The 17015-nt window shown below is 43.5% G+C and overlaps 3 protein-coding genes across 3 annotated transcripts; 2 read left to right on the top strand and 1 right to left on the bottom strand. All coding sequences in view use genetic code 11, as the record gives it.

Moving 5' to 3' along the window:
* Window positions 1-27: 27 nt before the first annotated feature.
* Window positions 28-7476, top strand: EGR_06719 (Transcription intermediary factor 1-alpha; the record flags this gene model as incomplete). Its single annotated transcript, XM_024495968.1, is given in 11 exon segments — window positions 28-204; window positions 238-448; window positions 765-1168; window positions 1400-1741; window positions 2219-2584; window positions 3652-3933; window positions 4620-4716; window positions 4798-4926; window positions 5579-5691; window positions 5705-5790; window positions 7152-7476. The coding sequence occupies 11 exon segments, from the start codon at window positions 28-30 to the stop codon at window positions 7474-7476; spliced, it is 2532 nt and encodes an 843-aa protein (XP_024349628.1).
* A 2074-nt stretch (window positions 7477-9550) lies between these two features.
* Window positions 9551-10444, top strand: EGR_06720 (Ubiquitin-protein ligase BRE1; the record flags this gene model as incomplete). The annotated part of the gene is made up of 1 exon (XM_024495969.1): window positions 9551-10444. The coding sequence occupies one exon, from the start codon at window positions 9551-9553 to the stop codon at window positions 10442-10444; it is 894 nt and encodes a 297-aa protein (XP_024349629.1).
* A 2819-nt stretch (window positions 10445-13263) lies between these two features.
* On the bottom strand, window positions 13264-16818 carry EGR_06721 (Tubulin delta chain; the record flags this gene model as incomplete). The annotated part of the gene is made up of 6 exons (XM_024495970.1): window positions 13264-13727; window positions 13817-14033; window positions 14878-15184; window positions 16105-16270; window positions 16478-16609; window positions 16650-16818. 6 exons carry the CDS (start codon window positions 16816-16818, stop codon window positions 13264-13266), a joined length of 1455 nt encoding a protein of 484 aa, XP_024349630.1.
* Between the last annotated feature and the right edge of the window lie 197 nt (window positions 16819-17015).

Consider the following 17015-nt stretch of genomic DNA (forward strand, 5'->3'; position numbering starts at 1 on the left):
CCGTTGATGTGAGGTTGCGTAGCTATTATGAAGCTGAAGGAATCAAAATCGTCACATCAACTTTTTGAATGTTGTATTTGTGGTTCACAAGAAGCCTCAAGACTATTTTCACAGTGCCTGCACACTGTCTGTAATGATTGTGTTGATAAAGTAGCAGTTTCTGATAAATATATTTGTAATAGATGCAACAAAGCCAGCAGCAAGGTTTGTTCACGTATTTCATTGATTTTTGTGTAGCTGATTACAAATGGGGCTCTATGCAAAATGAATTCTCAGAACAAAACCCCCAATTGTGTGTGGTGCTCCGAAGGTGGAGAATCTAATATCTCACAGGGTCATTGCGAACAATGCAATCAGTGGCTTTGCACCGAATGCATCAAGGGTCATAATAGAATGCCACCGTTTAGGTCGCACACCATAAACATAGTTGGGGACTGTGGAGACAAAGGTATTTACTCAGTTTAGTGTTCACAATTTGGGCATGTATTCCAGCCGTAACTTTGGCAAGCAAATTAGCACTCTGAAGTGGTTATATCGCTTTTATCCTACAATTTGGACACTTGTAGATTCTCTATTTCGTTGACAGAATCTTTTTTAGCGTTTCACTTGCAAGTGCTTATTTATTGTATTCACCAGTTTATGTAATGTGCTACTCACAACTATTTGCTGTGCTTTTGCTTGTCAATTTTATTCTTGATTTAGTGTTTTGAGCCTTTAATAAGTAAAATTTCCCAGTAGCTCCTCTCCTTGTATCATCATATCAGGTTTGAAGTGTGAGATCCACCCACGGGAATCACTGGAGTTGTTTTGCGAGACCTGTGGTGTGTTGACCTGTCGTGACTGCCAGTTGTCGGTGCACCGTGACCACGGTGGGCACCGGTGGGTAAAGGAAAAGGCTGAGCTGCTTCGTCCTGGTCTACTGGCTGCAATGCGCTCTCTTGAGGCGCAGATGGAACACTTGAAGTCCCTCTTGGGTACAGCTAAGCGGGCTCCTACCGCCCTCCTTGCCAGTGTTGATACTGCGAAGGCCTCTCTTCGCCGTTCTCTTGATGTTCTTCTCCATGCCATAAACCAAAACAAGGAGAGTCTTGATGTCGAACTTGACAAGATCGCTCAGACGCATATCGATAGACTGGCCAAAGCTCATGACGTTATGCGTAGCTTGCTGGTTTGTTTACCTGCTATTTAGTAAAATATCAATGCAGAAATGTCGTGTCTACCATTTTCATAAATTTGGACTTTTTAATTATCATTTCTCTTTATCCATGGGAGTCTTTATCAACTTTAACTTAGTTTTTTTTTTCTCTAAACTAACTTCTAAACGATCGTTTAGATTTTCTCCAAGCACTTTTTTAAAGAGACAAGCGAAGTGTTGTTTAGTTTGCTCTTCTACGTACAGGAGCGCATTGACTATACATTGCGTTTGTCGCACTGCCTCGTTGACAACGAGGAGAAGGATCCGGCAAGTCTGGTGCAACTGGCAGTCTGTCTGGAAGAACGGTTAGAGGGTTTGGCAAAGCAAGTTAGTATCGTGTCAGCAGACAGCAGCGTGGAGACGTCGGCAGCAGCCGAGGAGAATGGGGACGAGGTGCGGACGGTGAGTGGTTGGCGCAAATCTGCCACCTCCCGTGCTGTTTTCCTCCCTAATCGACCATCTGATGAACTTGCTCAGCTCGTATCGTCTATCTGCTGGACTTCTGGTCAAGATGCTGATGACTGGATTTCAAAAGGACCTCCTGAGGTGTGCTTATTTTCTCATTTCATTAAGTATGGACTCTTCAAAATCATTCAAAGGAAATAATTCGTGTTATGAATTTCCTTGAAGGCATTTATTAGTGGATTTTTTGTCAACTGGGTGGTATTTAAGTTACCTTTTATGCCTCATTTGGATGTTTTTTTGCAAATTATAATCCTTTAATACCGTTTGTGCCCATATAACATAACAGTTACTTAAATTGCAAAGGTACATTTCAATTTGCGTTGGAAAATCCTAACCAATATGTAGTGACTAAGAATGGGCTATTTCTCGATTTTGTTCTTAAAGCCTAGCTTTTTTATTAAAGTTCCCACTCTGAACACATTCGTTCCTGTTTATAAGGCCCACATTTTGCGAAACAAAGTGTCTCAATATATAGATTTAAACAATTGAGGCGAATGCTGGGGTAGGCTATCATTCCTGTGTTTATGCTTCCTGATGTTGCCTGACGCGGGTATGCAGTATCAGAAAAGTGTGGACACGATTGATCCAAGCACTGGCCGTGATGGTGGTAGTGGTGGCATGGACGCCAGTGGAGGGCCAGTCGACGCTGCACTCCTCAGCAGCGGCTGTACGGTCTGTCACTCTTCTGGTCTTTTGGCGCTATGTGCGAGCTGCCATCGCGCCTTTCACCCACAGTGCCACCTGCCACGCCTCGATTCAGTCTCTCTGCATAGCCGATGCTGGACCTGCTCCCTCTGCTCAGCCACCACTATTAATACCATCAAATCGTCCTCCTCTCCGCTCCGTCGAATTCGCGATGCCTGTGCCTGGACGCCATCCACCACCAACGCGCAGCCTTCCACTTGGACCCACGAACAGTTTGAAGTAGGTCTTTTCGTATTCTCTCACTCAAACGAAGACAGGTGTATTTTAAAAGGTTAGGCTCATGTAATGCATTTAAATCTGTTTCACCACAGCAATTTTTTAGTGTAAAAGGTGATTGTGTTAAGCTCGCGTGTTCTTCGATCCTTTGTTCAAGCCGTCAGATATTTGCAGCTCTTTTTGCTTAAAAACCGCATCGTTTACCCCGGTTTTTGTAGTGATTGCAGCATTAATCACGGCAGCATTTTGTTTCCTGCATCCTCTGTCCACCAACATCACCATACGTGGTATACCCGGCGCAATAGTGCGTGCGTACATGCACCCAGCCTTCGCATGTCCAGGCCCGATTGTGCCTCTTGTTATCCAGTGTTTTGATGCTTGAAGTTCAACTACCACAAGTCAAAACAACCTTTTACAAAAGGGCTTTGTTAAGGTTACTTGTTGACTTGGTTTCGACTATATTAGTTTGCTATACCTCATCTCATTTACCTAGTTACAAAATATCTACGTTAATATTATTTTCCATACGTGACTCGTAAATATCATATTTCCATTAAAATCGCTTCAACAAATAAAATCGGCAGCACATCAATTCGCCTATCCGAGTAAAACACGTCGCTTGTAGGTATCACTACCCGTATTCCATCAGAAGACGCACCTTTTTGTTGTTTTTATTTGGTGAGCAACCGCATGATGTGTAGGCCAAGAATGTGTCACTTTTGGGCAGCTATAAGAGATTTCGTCCAAACTATTACGACGTTAATGACGTGTGTATGTTCTGCACTTCACAAATTTCCCCTGTGATTGCATTCAGCAACTTCAACATCAATACGGCTGGTGACATTCGCCCACAGCCCTATTTTCCTTCTGTTGGATGACCTCAATGTGCTGTACAACTCCTTTTATTTTGACGTAATTAAACAGGCCTTTTATTTGTCATAGTTCTGATGCCGAAAGACGGATTATGCGTAGACTCTAGATTAGATTCGAACCTACTTAGCCGTCTAGTTGCTGTAGAGGGTCCCATGTATTGCCTTTTTCGTGAGCACTAACGCATTTTTTCCTCTCAGTCCGGGTGTCGTATTTTGCTGAGTCTTCTGTGTCATCCGGAGGCGTTTTGCTTCACTGCCTCTGTCAACTGTCCCATGTGCTCCTCGAGCCTATTAGCCGAAGATGTCTTGGTGGAGGGCATTAGCAATGTGGAGGGCCAGTGCGGCGTCTTTCACGGCCTCGCGCGTCTTCGCCGGTGCCTCGAGGCCTCGGAAACGCTCGCGGAAAGCCCCATTGAGGTCTGGATTCGCGATATTGACGCCTTCACTGCAGACATCTGCGCCTGGTCTAAGAAATTCGGGGTGGGTTTTATTCATTAGGATGCATCACAAGCTCATCTTGCTCAGACGAAGGCCTTCCCTCCCAGAGCTGAACGGTTTTGTTGCTGCTTTCCCTCAATAAAACGGCTTTCGGTCAGTCTCAGCGATTAGTGCTCCCCCAGTCAACACTGTCAAGATTGCTTGCTTAAGGCGATTTTGCACGAGAGGCTTTGAAGGCGCCGCAGAGACGCATCTAGTGCATCTGAGGAAATGCCCGACAGGAAGGGCTGTAAATGTCAGGTTATTTTCGTGACTTGTAGCTGAAAGGTGTTGCTACCGTGTCTGTCCCTATCTTATACGACTTTGTTGAGGATTACTATTTTACCGACTTTATAGTATTGCATCGGGTTGTGGCTATGGTCACTAATTTTCCGGTGGACTAAGATTTTATTACCTGGACACTCTCCTCTATTTTATGTACTACCTCCATAGGAAATTGTCCCATTTTAGTTTCACTCTGCAAATGCCCTTTCTATTTCGCTGATGGTGGTAAAATCCTCAAGAAGAAAACGCTCTATTAATACCGTTTTAGGTTGGCCCATAACTTGACTTGAAGCCGTAAATTCCGTAGCCAAAGGCTTCAGTGATGATCCATGTTGCTTCTCTTTCCCCGTTTTCTCATTGTTTGAAGTAGTTTCCTTTCCTTTTACCGTTTTATTTCTTTTCAGGTTCCAGCTGTCACTGAAACTCTTGACAAGGCTGCTTGCAGTCTCAGGGACGCCTTGGACTCTTGCGTTGAATCCTATTACCCTGCATTTTTTGAAAGTAAACGATCATCTCAATGACTTGCCATCCATCTATACTTTTCCTCATGCACTTACATTCTCGTCATGCAATTTTTGATAGCTGTGGCATTTCAAAATACACTCCATCTCTACGTGGGTCTGATTGGCTCCTTTAAACACAATGGAATTACTCCTTTGCTCCAGTGCTTGCTCTATCAGGTTATCTGGTGCGGTCTTCATACTACGGCAGGTAAAATGCAAATTGCGATTGTCAATAAATGATAGCGCAAATTCGTTTAGTCGGGGTTATTTCATATTTGCATGGCCAGGATAGGCCTCCGTTTATCTTCGAGAAGTGATTCGCAAGTGCACTTGAACTCAGTATTTCTTTTCTACGGTTTGCCTTTTTGTGAATCGGCAGTATGAGAACTTTTGTCGTTTCCGCGACCACACTTTCCATGGCGACTGAATTGCTAATGCCACTTAAAGGTGTGCGCATATGCTTTTGAGAAGTGTCGGCCATCTGCTTCATGCCACTTGAGAGGCTGGATTTCAAGGTCTTCAAGTGAAGGAATCATTCTGTTTGCTTCTCGAACCAACCATGCGTCGAAGATGAACACAATTTGTGAAATCGGGTGGATGCAATCTGCTGCGAAAGGAAGAAGTGTTTGCCATTGAGCGCCTTCGTCCTTGAATTCACTAGTTGTGACAGTGACATTTGTAGTCAATGGAATGTTGTGTGCAGTAGGTAGGCTTCACCAAGTGGTATACAGTGTGGCGCGCCCTACAAGTCTGTGCCATCGACGCGCATCTTCATCTATTTAAGCATTCCCATTGGTTGTTGAGGTCGGGCGACCTGATTAGTGATTTCTGCACAGCCACGACTTGCACCAACTCTGTAGAAGCACAATCATCGGGGATACATGTCGCTGGAAAGGCGATAGTTAATGAGACAGTGTGTGGCTCATTAACCAGACACAATCTACGTCGTTTTGTCTTTGCTAAAGCCAAAAGCGTTTTATTCACAGAGAAGAATGGGAATTACCTTCAAGTTTCCTTCGCCTCTTGACGTGGGTCACAGCATAGTTGTCATTGGAGAAGTTGGGAGGACAAGGTATTTTGCCTTATGCATGCATATAATCGTCATTACTCTGTTTTCTAAATCAACTAATGGCTAACCTAATTCACTACGGAATAGCCCGACAATTGTGAATCCAAATGGGCAGAGGTTCATTGTGTGTCAAAATTCATTAATTGTGGAATTATAGTTTTACTCAGGCTGTATACGCTTAATATGTTTAGTAGGAGGACACTGTGCTTTGGCCCCTTCATTTATGTTGTACCTCCTGTTATCATTCGATAATGTGGAAATGTCTTTTTCCAATCCCTTAAGTAAGTTGTGGGGATAACTTGGAAGACTCACTTTTGTGGTGAAAACCCAGGCGTCCGCATCATCATCAATCGAATGTTCATTGTATTACTTCACTTCCCATCGTTAATTACAGCCTTCATGTCGCACTACCCCAAATTTGAACCGAGTTGTATCACACAATAGCTCAACTCGTAAAGCCCTTACTTCTGCTCAACAGGTCCCTTGGGGAGTCAACGCGATCAAAAGAGTTAAACTTCATAACTGTTTATGAAGTTTTGGTTGCATTTGGTGGTTCAGAATGATACTGTCGACTGCTCAAGTGTTGTTTGACGATTTGATTAACTTTAACCAAACCTTTCAAGTTAAAATTAATACGTAGAACATTCACCGAAATTCATCTACACCCTCTTGACAAACCCTGGATAAGAGCAAGGCACAAGCAGCACTACTAGAATAGGTTCAGCCAAATAAAAATTATTTCTGGTATCAAAATAATAAGCATTTAGTCGCATTTCTTTATTCTGTAAACAGTTTCACCTTAGTATTACTATTTGTTTCTTTTGCCCATATCACAAATTCAAATCAAAAAGAATGACCACATTTTCCAAAGGACTTTTCTCAGACGATCTATCCACCTCTTAGTGGCTTGCATTGGAACGCTCAGAGGGTACAGCGCCAAATTCCTCGAAGCCCCCCCTCCCCCCCACTTGATAGCACATACACCCTTCTAATTGTTCTAATTGTACCATGAGCGGGATCGCATGGTTCAGCGTTCACCATCGTAAGTGCAAGACGTTGTCCCAAGCAAGAGATCAGACTTTAATGATTGCATGTATATTCCGACACTTCATGAACTTGACCTTATGCCCTAAAATGCCTTGATTCATTCAATTGATGAATGAGAGAAGGGGTCATCCACCCGATACTTAAGCGAAAATTCCCTTTTCTCACCCAAAAATAGTAAAATATGACTAGTGTGGATGTTAACTCATCACCTATTTCAAAGCCCAGAAAATTTGAGCATCAAGTATAAGCAGAATGGGACCAATTACCATTGAAAGGAGTTAGCTTGTAGGGGCACATTTTGTTCTCTCTGTGCGCAGGTTTGTATTGAAGTTGGTATCAGACTTCCAAGTTTTCGACCCCGATCTTTCGCTGTGTTCGCCGCCATCCCCCGTGACGTCAGAGACCCCGGTGCAGATACCTGTAAGCGAGACAACGCCCCTAGAGGTAACACTAGACACTGGCGGCGAGTGGGAAGTTTGTGGCTTCACCCCCGAGACAAGCTCTAACGCCACAGGCTTCAACGCCGCCAGAAACGGTTTTTGCACTGGCGAACTCTTCACCTGCAAAATCTACGTCAAAAAGGACTTTTTTGAGGTAGACCATATTGAACTGCCATGCAGAATTCTTATTTACGTCCAATAATGAACAAATACCCTGCGTTGTGGAGCTCAGTCTCTCTCTTTTGCTTTATATTAGCAAAACTCTTCACAATGAATTCGTTGACATATTCCAAAAAACAATTCAATACTTAATTCCACTCTTTAAGAAGAGTTTAATAGCAAGTAGCAGTGGTGTCTTTTTCCCAGAAAACAGTAAATAAATATACCCTGGGAGCTTATACATGCTTTCGTAACAGGGAGTCTTTCCCTTTCATGTCTTACTTGTTTAAAGAGACTTTTACTAATACATTTCCGGTAGTTATGTATGTATTTTAAGTAAATAAGAACGACTTTTGCAGTTCAAGTACATACAGCTAACGGCTAGCGGAATGCATTCACAGGCTTGTAAATGCATGAGGCGCCAGAACCTTGTAGGCGTAATGATGTGGCATCACAACGTTAAATGAAGATTAATAGGAAGCAATTCACATTCAGAGCAATATTCAATGCGGTATTCGGCGGGAATCACTTAGTTAGAAAAAAAAACAATTACCCCGGAACTGTACTATTCAGAAATAAATGGAGCAGGGGATCTAGTGGAGAATAATAATAAATTTTGCACGACTCTAAACTTCAAAAATCAACGTAACTGCCCGCATCCCAACAGAAGCACCCACTTTTCACTAAGAGGGTTGAGGTTATTGTCCAATGCTTTAGTGGGTTGCTTCGTTTTCGCCCACCGAGACAGGTAAAGAGGGAAACCACCGACGTATCAGCTTCCTCCATTGATCGCCTTCGTTGCACGTGGGGCGCGTAGTGATGACAACCAAACCCACCTGTCATAGTAATCCATAAGAGCTTATTTTCCGTGTTTTTTGTGCAACCTTGCATTTGGCTCTGCGCAATTGACATGTGCGCGCCAAGTGTGCGTTGCGCACATAATTTTTTGCATCTATCCTTTTAAAAGTAAAAGGCGTGCAGGTGGAATGAATAGTGCAGTTTTAATGAAGTGTATTTTTCTCCCAAATTATTTACCCACTTTAGGTTAGTTCTCTTATCTTCCGCTCAGTCCCACACGGTGGAAGTAGGTAGTCCTAAACGGGCCTAAACTGCCAACTAACAAACCTTAGAAGTACCTTCCTTTCTCTAGATGCACTTTTTACTTGAGCACACGAAGCATCTGTCAAACCACTCAAATTACGAAAGACTTCACAAAACCCGACTGAAGCGGATTTCCCCATGATCACACGATGTCTTCGATCCTTGCCTTCACGTTTAAAAGACGGCAACTTTGGCCTCTTTGCATTGCACTGTGAAGCGACTGCTAGCGCAGGAAATGTTATCTCCAGGTGGACACTACTAGTTAATGGCTGCCCAGATCTGAACACAGATATAATATCACAAGCGTTAATCTAAAGGACTAGATTGAAACCCGGTTTTATTTTACCACTAGATCAAGGCGCATTAGTTTTCATATTCTCATGATAGATTACCCACTTTCTGCAGTTCTTAGCATGAAGAATGCCTTGGAAGAATGAGACTAAGGTTTCAGTATGGCGTATAAATTCACTAACTCACCGTCTAAAATTCGTTTCATTGTGAAAAGTATTTTGCATAGCATCCTAGTGATGCTAATAGCATATATGTGTACATATTCACCCTTAAAACTAGTCGCAACTCATGCCCATAAAAGTTGGTTTGCAAGTAGGACGCAAGCTAGGATAAATTAGCCACCTTTATTATGAAAAATAGATACAATGGTATTTATTTGAATAAGTTTATATGAGATTGCTGCAACTTAACCTGTATTACAATAGTTCGTTGCGCTCAGTGTGATTAGTTTGGAGTTTTGGCGACTTCCCGAAATAGTCGACAGAGTAAGCGCATAACAGGAATTCCCACGTACAAGGAAAAGCTAGCAGCCGCATGCAAAATAGATGTATTTTAACAACGTCAAACTTCAAGTGGTCAACCTGTTGCTATGTTGCCAACGTACAAAGTACCCAACAAACTTGACCGATTCACTTTAATCGAGCAACGAATAGCATACATTGCGCCTCCTTCATAATGTTTCATAGGTCTGTTTAAATGGCCTGTGCCTCTCACTCTCGGAGCACATGATACCAGTGGGTTGGATCCAGAGTGTAATGATAGAAGGCGACTGTCGAATCGGGCGAATGCTCTACGGCGACGCAGCTGCCGTGGAGAAGTCTACTCGTTGCTTCCTCAATTCCCTGTCTTCACCATCAAGAAGTAATGGGATCCTCATCCCACAGAACCCCGAAGAGGCCACTGTCATCGAGTGCCTTGTACGGACGCCCGATATTGAGGTTGATCTTGATTTGACCGAGCCTCTCTTTCCCCTCTCTGAATCGCCCCCAGAGCACAGTAGCAACAGTGAGCATGTTGAAAGGGACCAGCAGCCTTCTGCAACATCGGACTTAACTACTACTTCCTCCTCTCTCACAAATCTTCATCGCGCCGCCTCTTACCAACTCGTCTTTGATGTTTCTGACAACGAAGACGACGATAGAATCGAGGAGCCTGCTTTGAATCGTGCGACTAGTTGTATCAGCCTCACCACTACAAAACTCGATGTTATCCGGCGTCCATCATTCCTCATCCCACCAAAACCTATCCCCCAGAGGCACAGCAATCTGTGTAAACTGCTCCCTCTTCGAAATGAAATTAGTAGATCGAATCCACCGCGATTATTGCCAGTAACCGACCCGGTGACGACCAGTAGAGAACCCGCCAGACCCCTGATCGCTCGAACCGGTTTCGCAATCAAGGTGAGCCACCCTGCCATTCAAGTTGGCGGTGAGTCCAAGTTCCCTCATACTCCTTCAGTACCTAAGCCCTCGCCCTCCATCAGCCGACCCACGCATGACTTTCTGACCGCCAATGGCCAGCGAACACCCAGGCTCCCCTCGGGTATTCCTATTTACATGAAAAAAGTCCCCAACGGTAGTGGACTACGGCGTAGAAGCATACCTCTGTCAATTCGGTAATCTTACGAAATCAGTGGCACCTTTTCGTGCCAATAAATCATGTTAAGCTTGTTTGTGCGGATTCTTGCACCAAGACTAAGGTTCTTACCAAACACTCAGAAATATGTATTCAACTAAGTAGGCACATAAGTACCTTTTGTTGGGGCAAATTAAAGGTACTTTATTAGTCCGGATTTACTTTACGTGTCCGACCTTTGCAATGCGATCTCGGGTTATGCCTGCTTCGACTGAGAGTGAGAACATCAAACCGCTTTTTGGGAAATAGTAATCATCGAGATCGGACGGATTAATTTGAAGTATCACTACTTTTAACATCGAAGGCGGCTGTTTAGTCAAGATTTGCTTTATGTTCCTTCATGATGAGGCTCATATTCATAAACAATTGCCCGAGGACTCAGTGTATTAACTTGGGAGCAATTAGCAAAGCCGCATTTGTCAACACAGGTGAAATCGTGACACCTGGTCATAGTCTGAACAACTGTTACGAAGGTATTCTGGAGTAGCGCATGTAGTGCTTATACACCACCACGTAATTGTGAGCATCTAACGTACGATACTTCTTAAGACTTTAGTCGTGAATTGAAATTAAAAAGTAGTCGTTTCATAGAATTCTCTTCATGCTACGCATATTTATACCGAGGATTTGGTGTATTCTGTTTGACGGCATCAATGTATTTCGCAGGTCAAGTGCTTTTCTACAAGCAGATAATGGCGAACCCAACTTACCCTCTGTAGATTGTTTGGAGCCAGAAAAAATTGTAACTCTAACAAACAAGGCTGGGTTATCGGAGAAAATGAAAACATATAATTGTGCATATCTAACAGATGGGCTTAACAATTTCAAATACGATACTGGAAAAAAAATTACACTGTTCATGCACGCTGACTCCATGACTGTGGAGTGCTCACCTCATTCACTGTCGGGATATGTTTTATCGCGGCGACACATGCATGCCCCGCGGTTCGGCCAAACGAGTAGTGTCGGCGTTCTTACGATCGTGTCAAGGTATTCTCGCTGCGCTTAAGCTACGGCAAATCGGATTGCACCAGTTAACGATGGTATGGCATTTTTCGGCCCTTTACGATACTGCGCTCGTGCGGTGGCCTGAAAGGGTCTACCCATGTCCTGTGCTGCGGCCAATGAAAATCGGAGTGAAAGTAGGGGAAGGAACCCGACTGGTTGCTACTTTGACCTTGGAAGCTGGCTTTAGGTAAGAGATAGGACGAGTAAATAAACATAGCTCTGGATAGGATCACCTGTCACCCTTATTTGGCTTTATGAGGACTTCAGTCCGAATAACTATCATACTCTTTTAGCTTTCAAAATGAAAAACACTATATAGTAAATCACGTATACTAGAAGCCGTCATAAGTGTGACGTAAATACTACAAGTACATTCACGTAAGAAGCAACAACATCATGTCTGTTTAGCTTCAAAATCACAATGATTGTTTAAAACATCATCTTCAGCAAAAAACTCCTGCACGTGATCAACGGCACTTTCTCTCAATTACTATCCTGTCAGATGGCAGTGTTTGAGAGCAGTCTTGCTTGCATATTTGAAGTTGAATCCCTTGAGATTGCGGTACGAACTAGGGCGGTATAGGTGGGAAGCAAGAATGCACGATTTGGGCCCTGAAGAATCGAATCCCATCAAACCGGAAAACAATTTGCGTGATTAGCAATGGCTCGATTTTGAGGTGAGGAAGTCATGACAACTTACCAAATTTCAGTGTAAGTAATACGTGGCAAAAAAATTGCGGTATCAGAGATGAGAGCGAAAATAGCCTTTACGGCCCTCAACGCTTCCGATTCTACGGAACTGAAATCGCTTCAACGGCGATGTGTCCTATCGAGACGTATCACTCATCGACAACGTCATGACAATTTGCCATGATTCTCATTTAACCACCACGCAATCAATCTTCATATGGCTGGAGACAATTGGCCAAGTTGCTGTGCCAAATGAAGTGCAGTTAACAATTCACGAAGGATGTCTGAATAGTGCAAAAAAACATTATACCTTGGTCGTTTGTGTTTGGGCGAGTAGAGAGCAGTATTTCCCCTCAAGACAAACAGTTTCAGCGTCTGACTATGGATTCTGCCGTCAGTTGTGCCATTTTTTATGGCACAAAACAATTGTTCTTTCCACTGTTTATTCATTCTGCATTAGGATTTTTTATGGCCAAAGCATCGTGCTAACTTTTTCCACTTATGGCTCAGAAAGTCTACGTATTTTCGGCGCTAGAAGTTTATTTTGTAAAAACCATAGTGATTGTAAGTAAAACAATGAGAAATGTTAAGGACCATCTGAAAACGACGCAGAGGGCACCCCACCACCCTTCATCTTATGTGTACCAGAATCTATGCCACTTCAAAATCACCTTCCATAGGAAGTCTCTGTAATCACGTCAATTACTCGGATACCTGCTGCCCATCGATAAGAGCTGAATTTGTGTCGCTTTTAGTCGCACTTGGCTTGTTCAACAGCGGTGAAGTAATTGAGATCTAAGTGACTTAAAAGAGCTGGAGAAAGTTGGATCAGGCCCTCTATTCATGGAAATACAGCGATGAAAAGATTGATGGCACATAGGCAATGTCCGGAGCAACAAGTACCCCTTACTGTATGCGACACTTTCGCATGCTAAAATATTTGGTCTGCCAACCTAAATTGGTTTATATCTACAACTCCAAAAGCCGCTAGACCACTTCATTGGCGCTCATAATAGCTCAATAAAAAGAAGTCAGGTATAAATAAAATCAAAACCCCACCCTAAAAAAATTCCAAATAACATTAAATACAATGATGCCAAAGTATTTAGGAAGTGGTAAGTTGGGAATACAAATAAATGGTCTGTTCAACCACGGCGAAGGCGTCAAGGAGAGAGGCTCGAGGGTCCTCCATACCAAACTGGGAGTATTGGTGGAGGTAGGCGGAGGAGGTAAAGAGACGCCAGGCTCGAGAACGGAGCAGTCGGAGCGGTGCACAGACATCGGTACTCGCCCCACCGTCTGTGCGGTCATCTTTCGCGACCAAACCACCACCGTTAGTAGCCAAGAAAACACCGCGGAGGTGGCCGTTGAAGGCCCGAGTACACACGCCCATTGGAAGTGACGCGTTGACTCGCCAGGGCCGCATGACACCCTCCACGTCAAGACCCGCAGTGAGTTCCGACCACAATACCTCACCTGCTCCAGTGCCGCGCGCCACGCCTGTACAGGCCAGCAGTGGCTGTCGACGGTGGCCGCGCAGGTTGTCGAGTGAGACACACCAGTTCATTTCTAGTGTGAAATATGGGCATAGAAATCATCAGGACTAGGGTGTGTGTGGGGGAAGAAAGGAGAACCATGAAGGCGGCGGAATCACGCACTGTCCTCGAGGCAAGCTCCTGTAAGGAGGAGTTGCCTGGTATGGCGCAAAAGCTGTGGCCAGGTCTCGGTGGCGAAGTGTCTAGCCTCACTGCTTGGATGATACGGCAGGCAGTGCAACCGGTAGAGCCGATAGTCCGCGGGACCAGCCAAATCAAACAGAAGATGGGACAAACGACGACGACATAGCGTATAGCCACGAGATGGCCCTATGTAGGGCTAGATCACCAAAAAATACAATATTGAATCGATCACCAACCAATCTACCTGCGCCATTGCAAATTAATCTTGCGTAAACATTCATTAACTGCTAAATTTGTGCATAAACGTGAAACTGGATGCAAGCAATGCATTTAAACGCTCACTAGTTCTACCCAGTAGTAAAATCCTGTGTTATTTTACAATTGTAAGTTGAAAAGGTGTTTTGCGGCGGTAGCGTTCCCACAAGGCGACTTGGATGATACTCTCTGAAGTAAGCGTCTCGCTGTATTTAAAGTACAAATAGGATTGGCTAGGAGTTATTGGCATTGGTTTTCAACAAACATGTGTGCATTTGTTAAGGAAGTTGTAATAACTGCATAAAATCCATTTTTTGTGCAAAAATAATTTAAGCCCGCAACAAATCGCCCACGGTTCTCAAAATCATTTGACTTCAAATGAGAACCGCAGAACAAGAGCCCCAGTGGTCAAACTTGGCAAGGTCTAACTCTATGAATCCCGGAGGATGTAGTTCAAACAACTTTCAAAGGAATTAATAGCAAAACATCAAGGTAGCTATACAGAAAAAAGCACCACTCCCTTGTTCTAAGACACCAACAAGAACAGATAAGTCTTTCCGTCACTTGATAATTCAGAAGGTGCGTGTGCTGTCAGTAACACTGTTGAGTTGAAGGTTCTCAAGAGATATTAATGGGTAGAAAATGGAACATGTATCACCAAAGTACAAGGATAATGATCGCGCCCAAAGCAGCTACTGCAATTGCACAGTTTCAATGACCCACTCTCTCCACACCTTAATCGTAGCTGTGTGCTTTGTAAATTATGAAGGGATGAGTAGAGAGACCTGAAGCACACCGCCGAGAAGATGTGCCATGAGACGATTAAGTTCCACAAGGGGCACCTGGTCGAGAGGACCGACGAATCTATGGGTTTGATGACGATAGTGGTGAATGAGGCGATTAGCACAGGCGCGGTGGAGGAGATCGTTCTCGTGGAGCAAGAGGCCACAGGGCGCCTCACCGGGGCTTGCGCATAGCAGGTGACCCAAACTCAGCACTGCGTTGTAGGCCTGGGTCGCCACTTCACCTCGTCGATACGGCAGCACCAGCTGTGCCAGCACCGGCACCTTCGGACACATGTCGCCTATGTGGCTGCAGCGCAATTAAGCTTCACTACAACGCTTTGGCAAAACCACTCATCATATTCGACAGAATACCTCAACGGTACATCAGAAAGTCTAGTTGATGCCTCTGTTCTTCAGCTCCAATCTTAAATCACTTAACCTCATACGCTCAGGCAGTCACATTTTATAGACCAATATCGATAACTAGAACGCTACGAAAGCTTTACTAAATGCTAGAAGCACAAGTCCTTCGTAGGAATTTCCAATCTTCACATCGATCAAGCTAAACGCGTGAAATCCAAAGAAGAAAACTCCTCGAAATCTACCAGTTCGTCCGTTGTAGACGTTATTTTAATGGTAGTGATTAGATTAAAAGCAAATGTGAACAGCACGGTTGAGTTAACTGCTGTGAAAATGGGGTAGCTGTCGATGTTAGATTAGAAATTGATGTCTACCAGGTGATTTTACATAAATCGAATGAAAAGAACGCTGTTTATCTTCGCACGAACCATTACAAGATGTATTTTTAACCAGAAGACAACAGTTTCATTCCAACAGTTATAAAACAAACTTATCCGGTCGGCATAGTCCTTAGTTGGGGGGTTGACATCGAGGACTAAAACTTGGCCAATCGTAAATACCTTACACGTGAAAGGTTATAAAATTGCAAAAAAGGACCTAAAACAAAGTGTTGCGGGATGATTGAGGAGTTGGAACTATCGTTGGTGTACTGAAGCTAAATGTAAGTATCAAAATACAAGAAAGTACATTATGGGCATTATTTGGTTACAGAGGAACAATACCAAAGACAGTGATACCATAAAATGGACTGCCTTAGTGTGAAGTGTTTGCGGAATTATTCTCGAGTTTACAAGTACTAGACAAGACATCTGCTCCGACAGGGAAAATTATAAGTCAAGGTAGCGACGAGAGAGCAAGGAAACCTACCGAAGGAGATAAGTGCCAACCCCAGATCCCGTACCACCGGCGAGACTCATTGTAGTTATAAGACCATCAACCGAATCACATTTCTCTAGTTCTGCCGCCAAAATGTCGTCAACAACCTCTACGCATGACGGGCCGTTCAGAAGATAACCCAAAGCCCAATTGTTTCCTAAAAAAGGAAAATTTTAAAACCGCTTAAGTAATTTAAATTCACCTAGAACTACACGTGCAAAAATCCAACAGATAAATTAACCCAGCTATACCATGAGGTACAAGCATAACAATAAGGTTGAAAAAACCCAATAAACGAAACTCTCTCCTTTTGAATCATACATTTAGATAATAAAGCTGAAACAGAAAACAAAACAATATTTACCTGAACCCCTTTGCGCAAAGAATGAGTTTTGAGGATATCGCCAAGCACTGAGACCACTTGTTTCTGCGTTTATCTGTCGAATTACCTTTTCCTCCATGTCCACCTGAACACATCTGGCCTCTGGCTTTACACCTAGCGGATATCCACTTTCTTAGCACCAAGCCATAAGTACCTTCGCCTTTCACATTAAAAAAAGTTTCCATTGACTCATTTGCAAATTCATCGTTCCAGCGGATCGCTTGTCCATTGCAACCATCATAATTATCATTATAAATGGTTTTAAAAAACTCCAAACCAACTTGATTTCCACACTGACCTATGAGGAGGGACACAATTGACATGACCCTACAAGGAAAATAGCAGACAATGATGTACATATACATCTTTTGACCAAAAGAAATCGGTAAGAGAACGTGATCAAATAACACGCAGATTGAGATAATCAAACATATGCTAAAGTGGAAAAACCCACGAAATCAATTAGAATAAGGGAAATGAGCCTACAAAGGGGGCAAGCAAAACTTCTTGCTATCGGCAG

Source organism: Echinococcus granulosus (assembly GCF_000524195.1).
Source record: "Echinococcus granulosus chromosome Unknown EG_S00062, whole genome shotgun sequence".
Lineage (NCBI taxonomy): Eukaryota > Metazoa > Platyhelminthes > Cestoda > Cyclophyllidea > Taeniidae > Echinococcus > Echinococcus granulosus.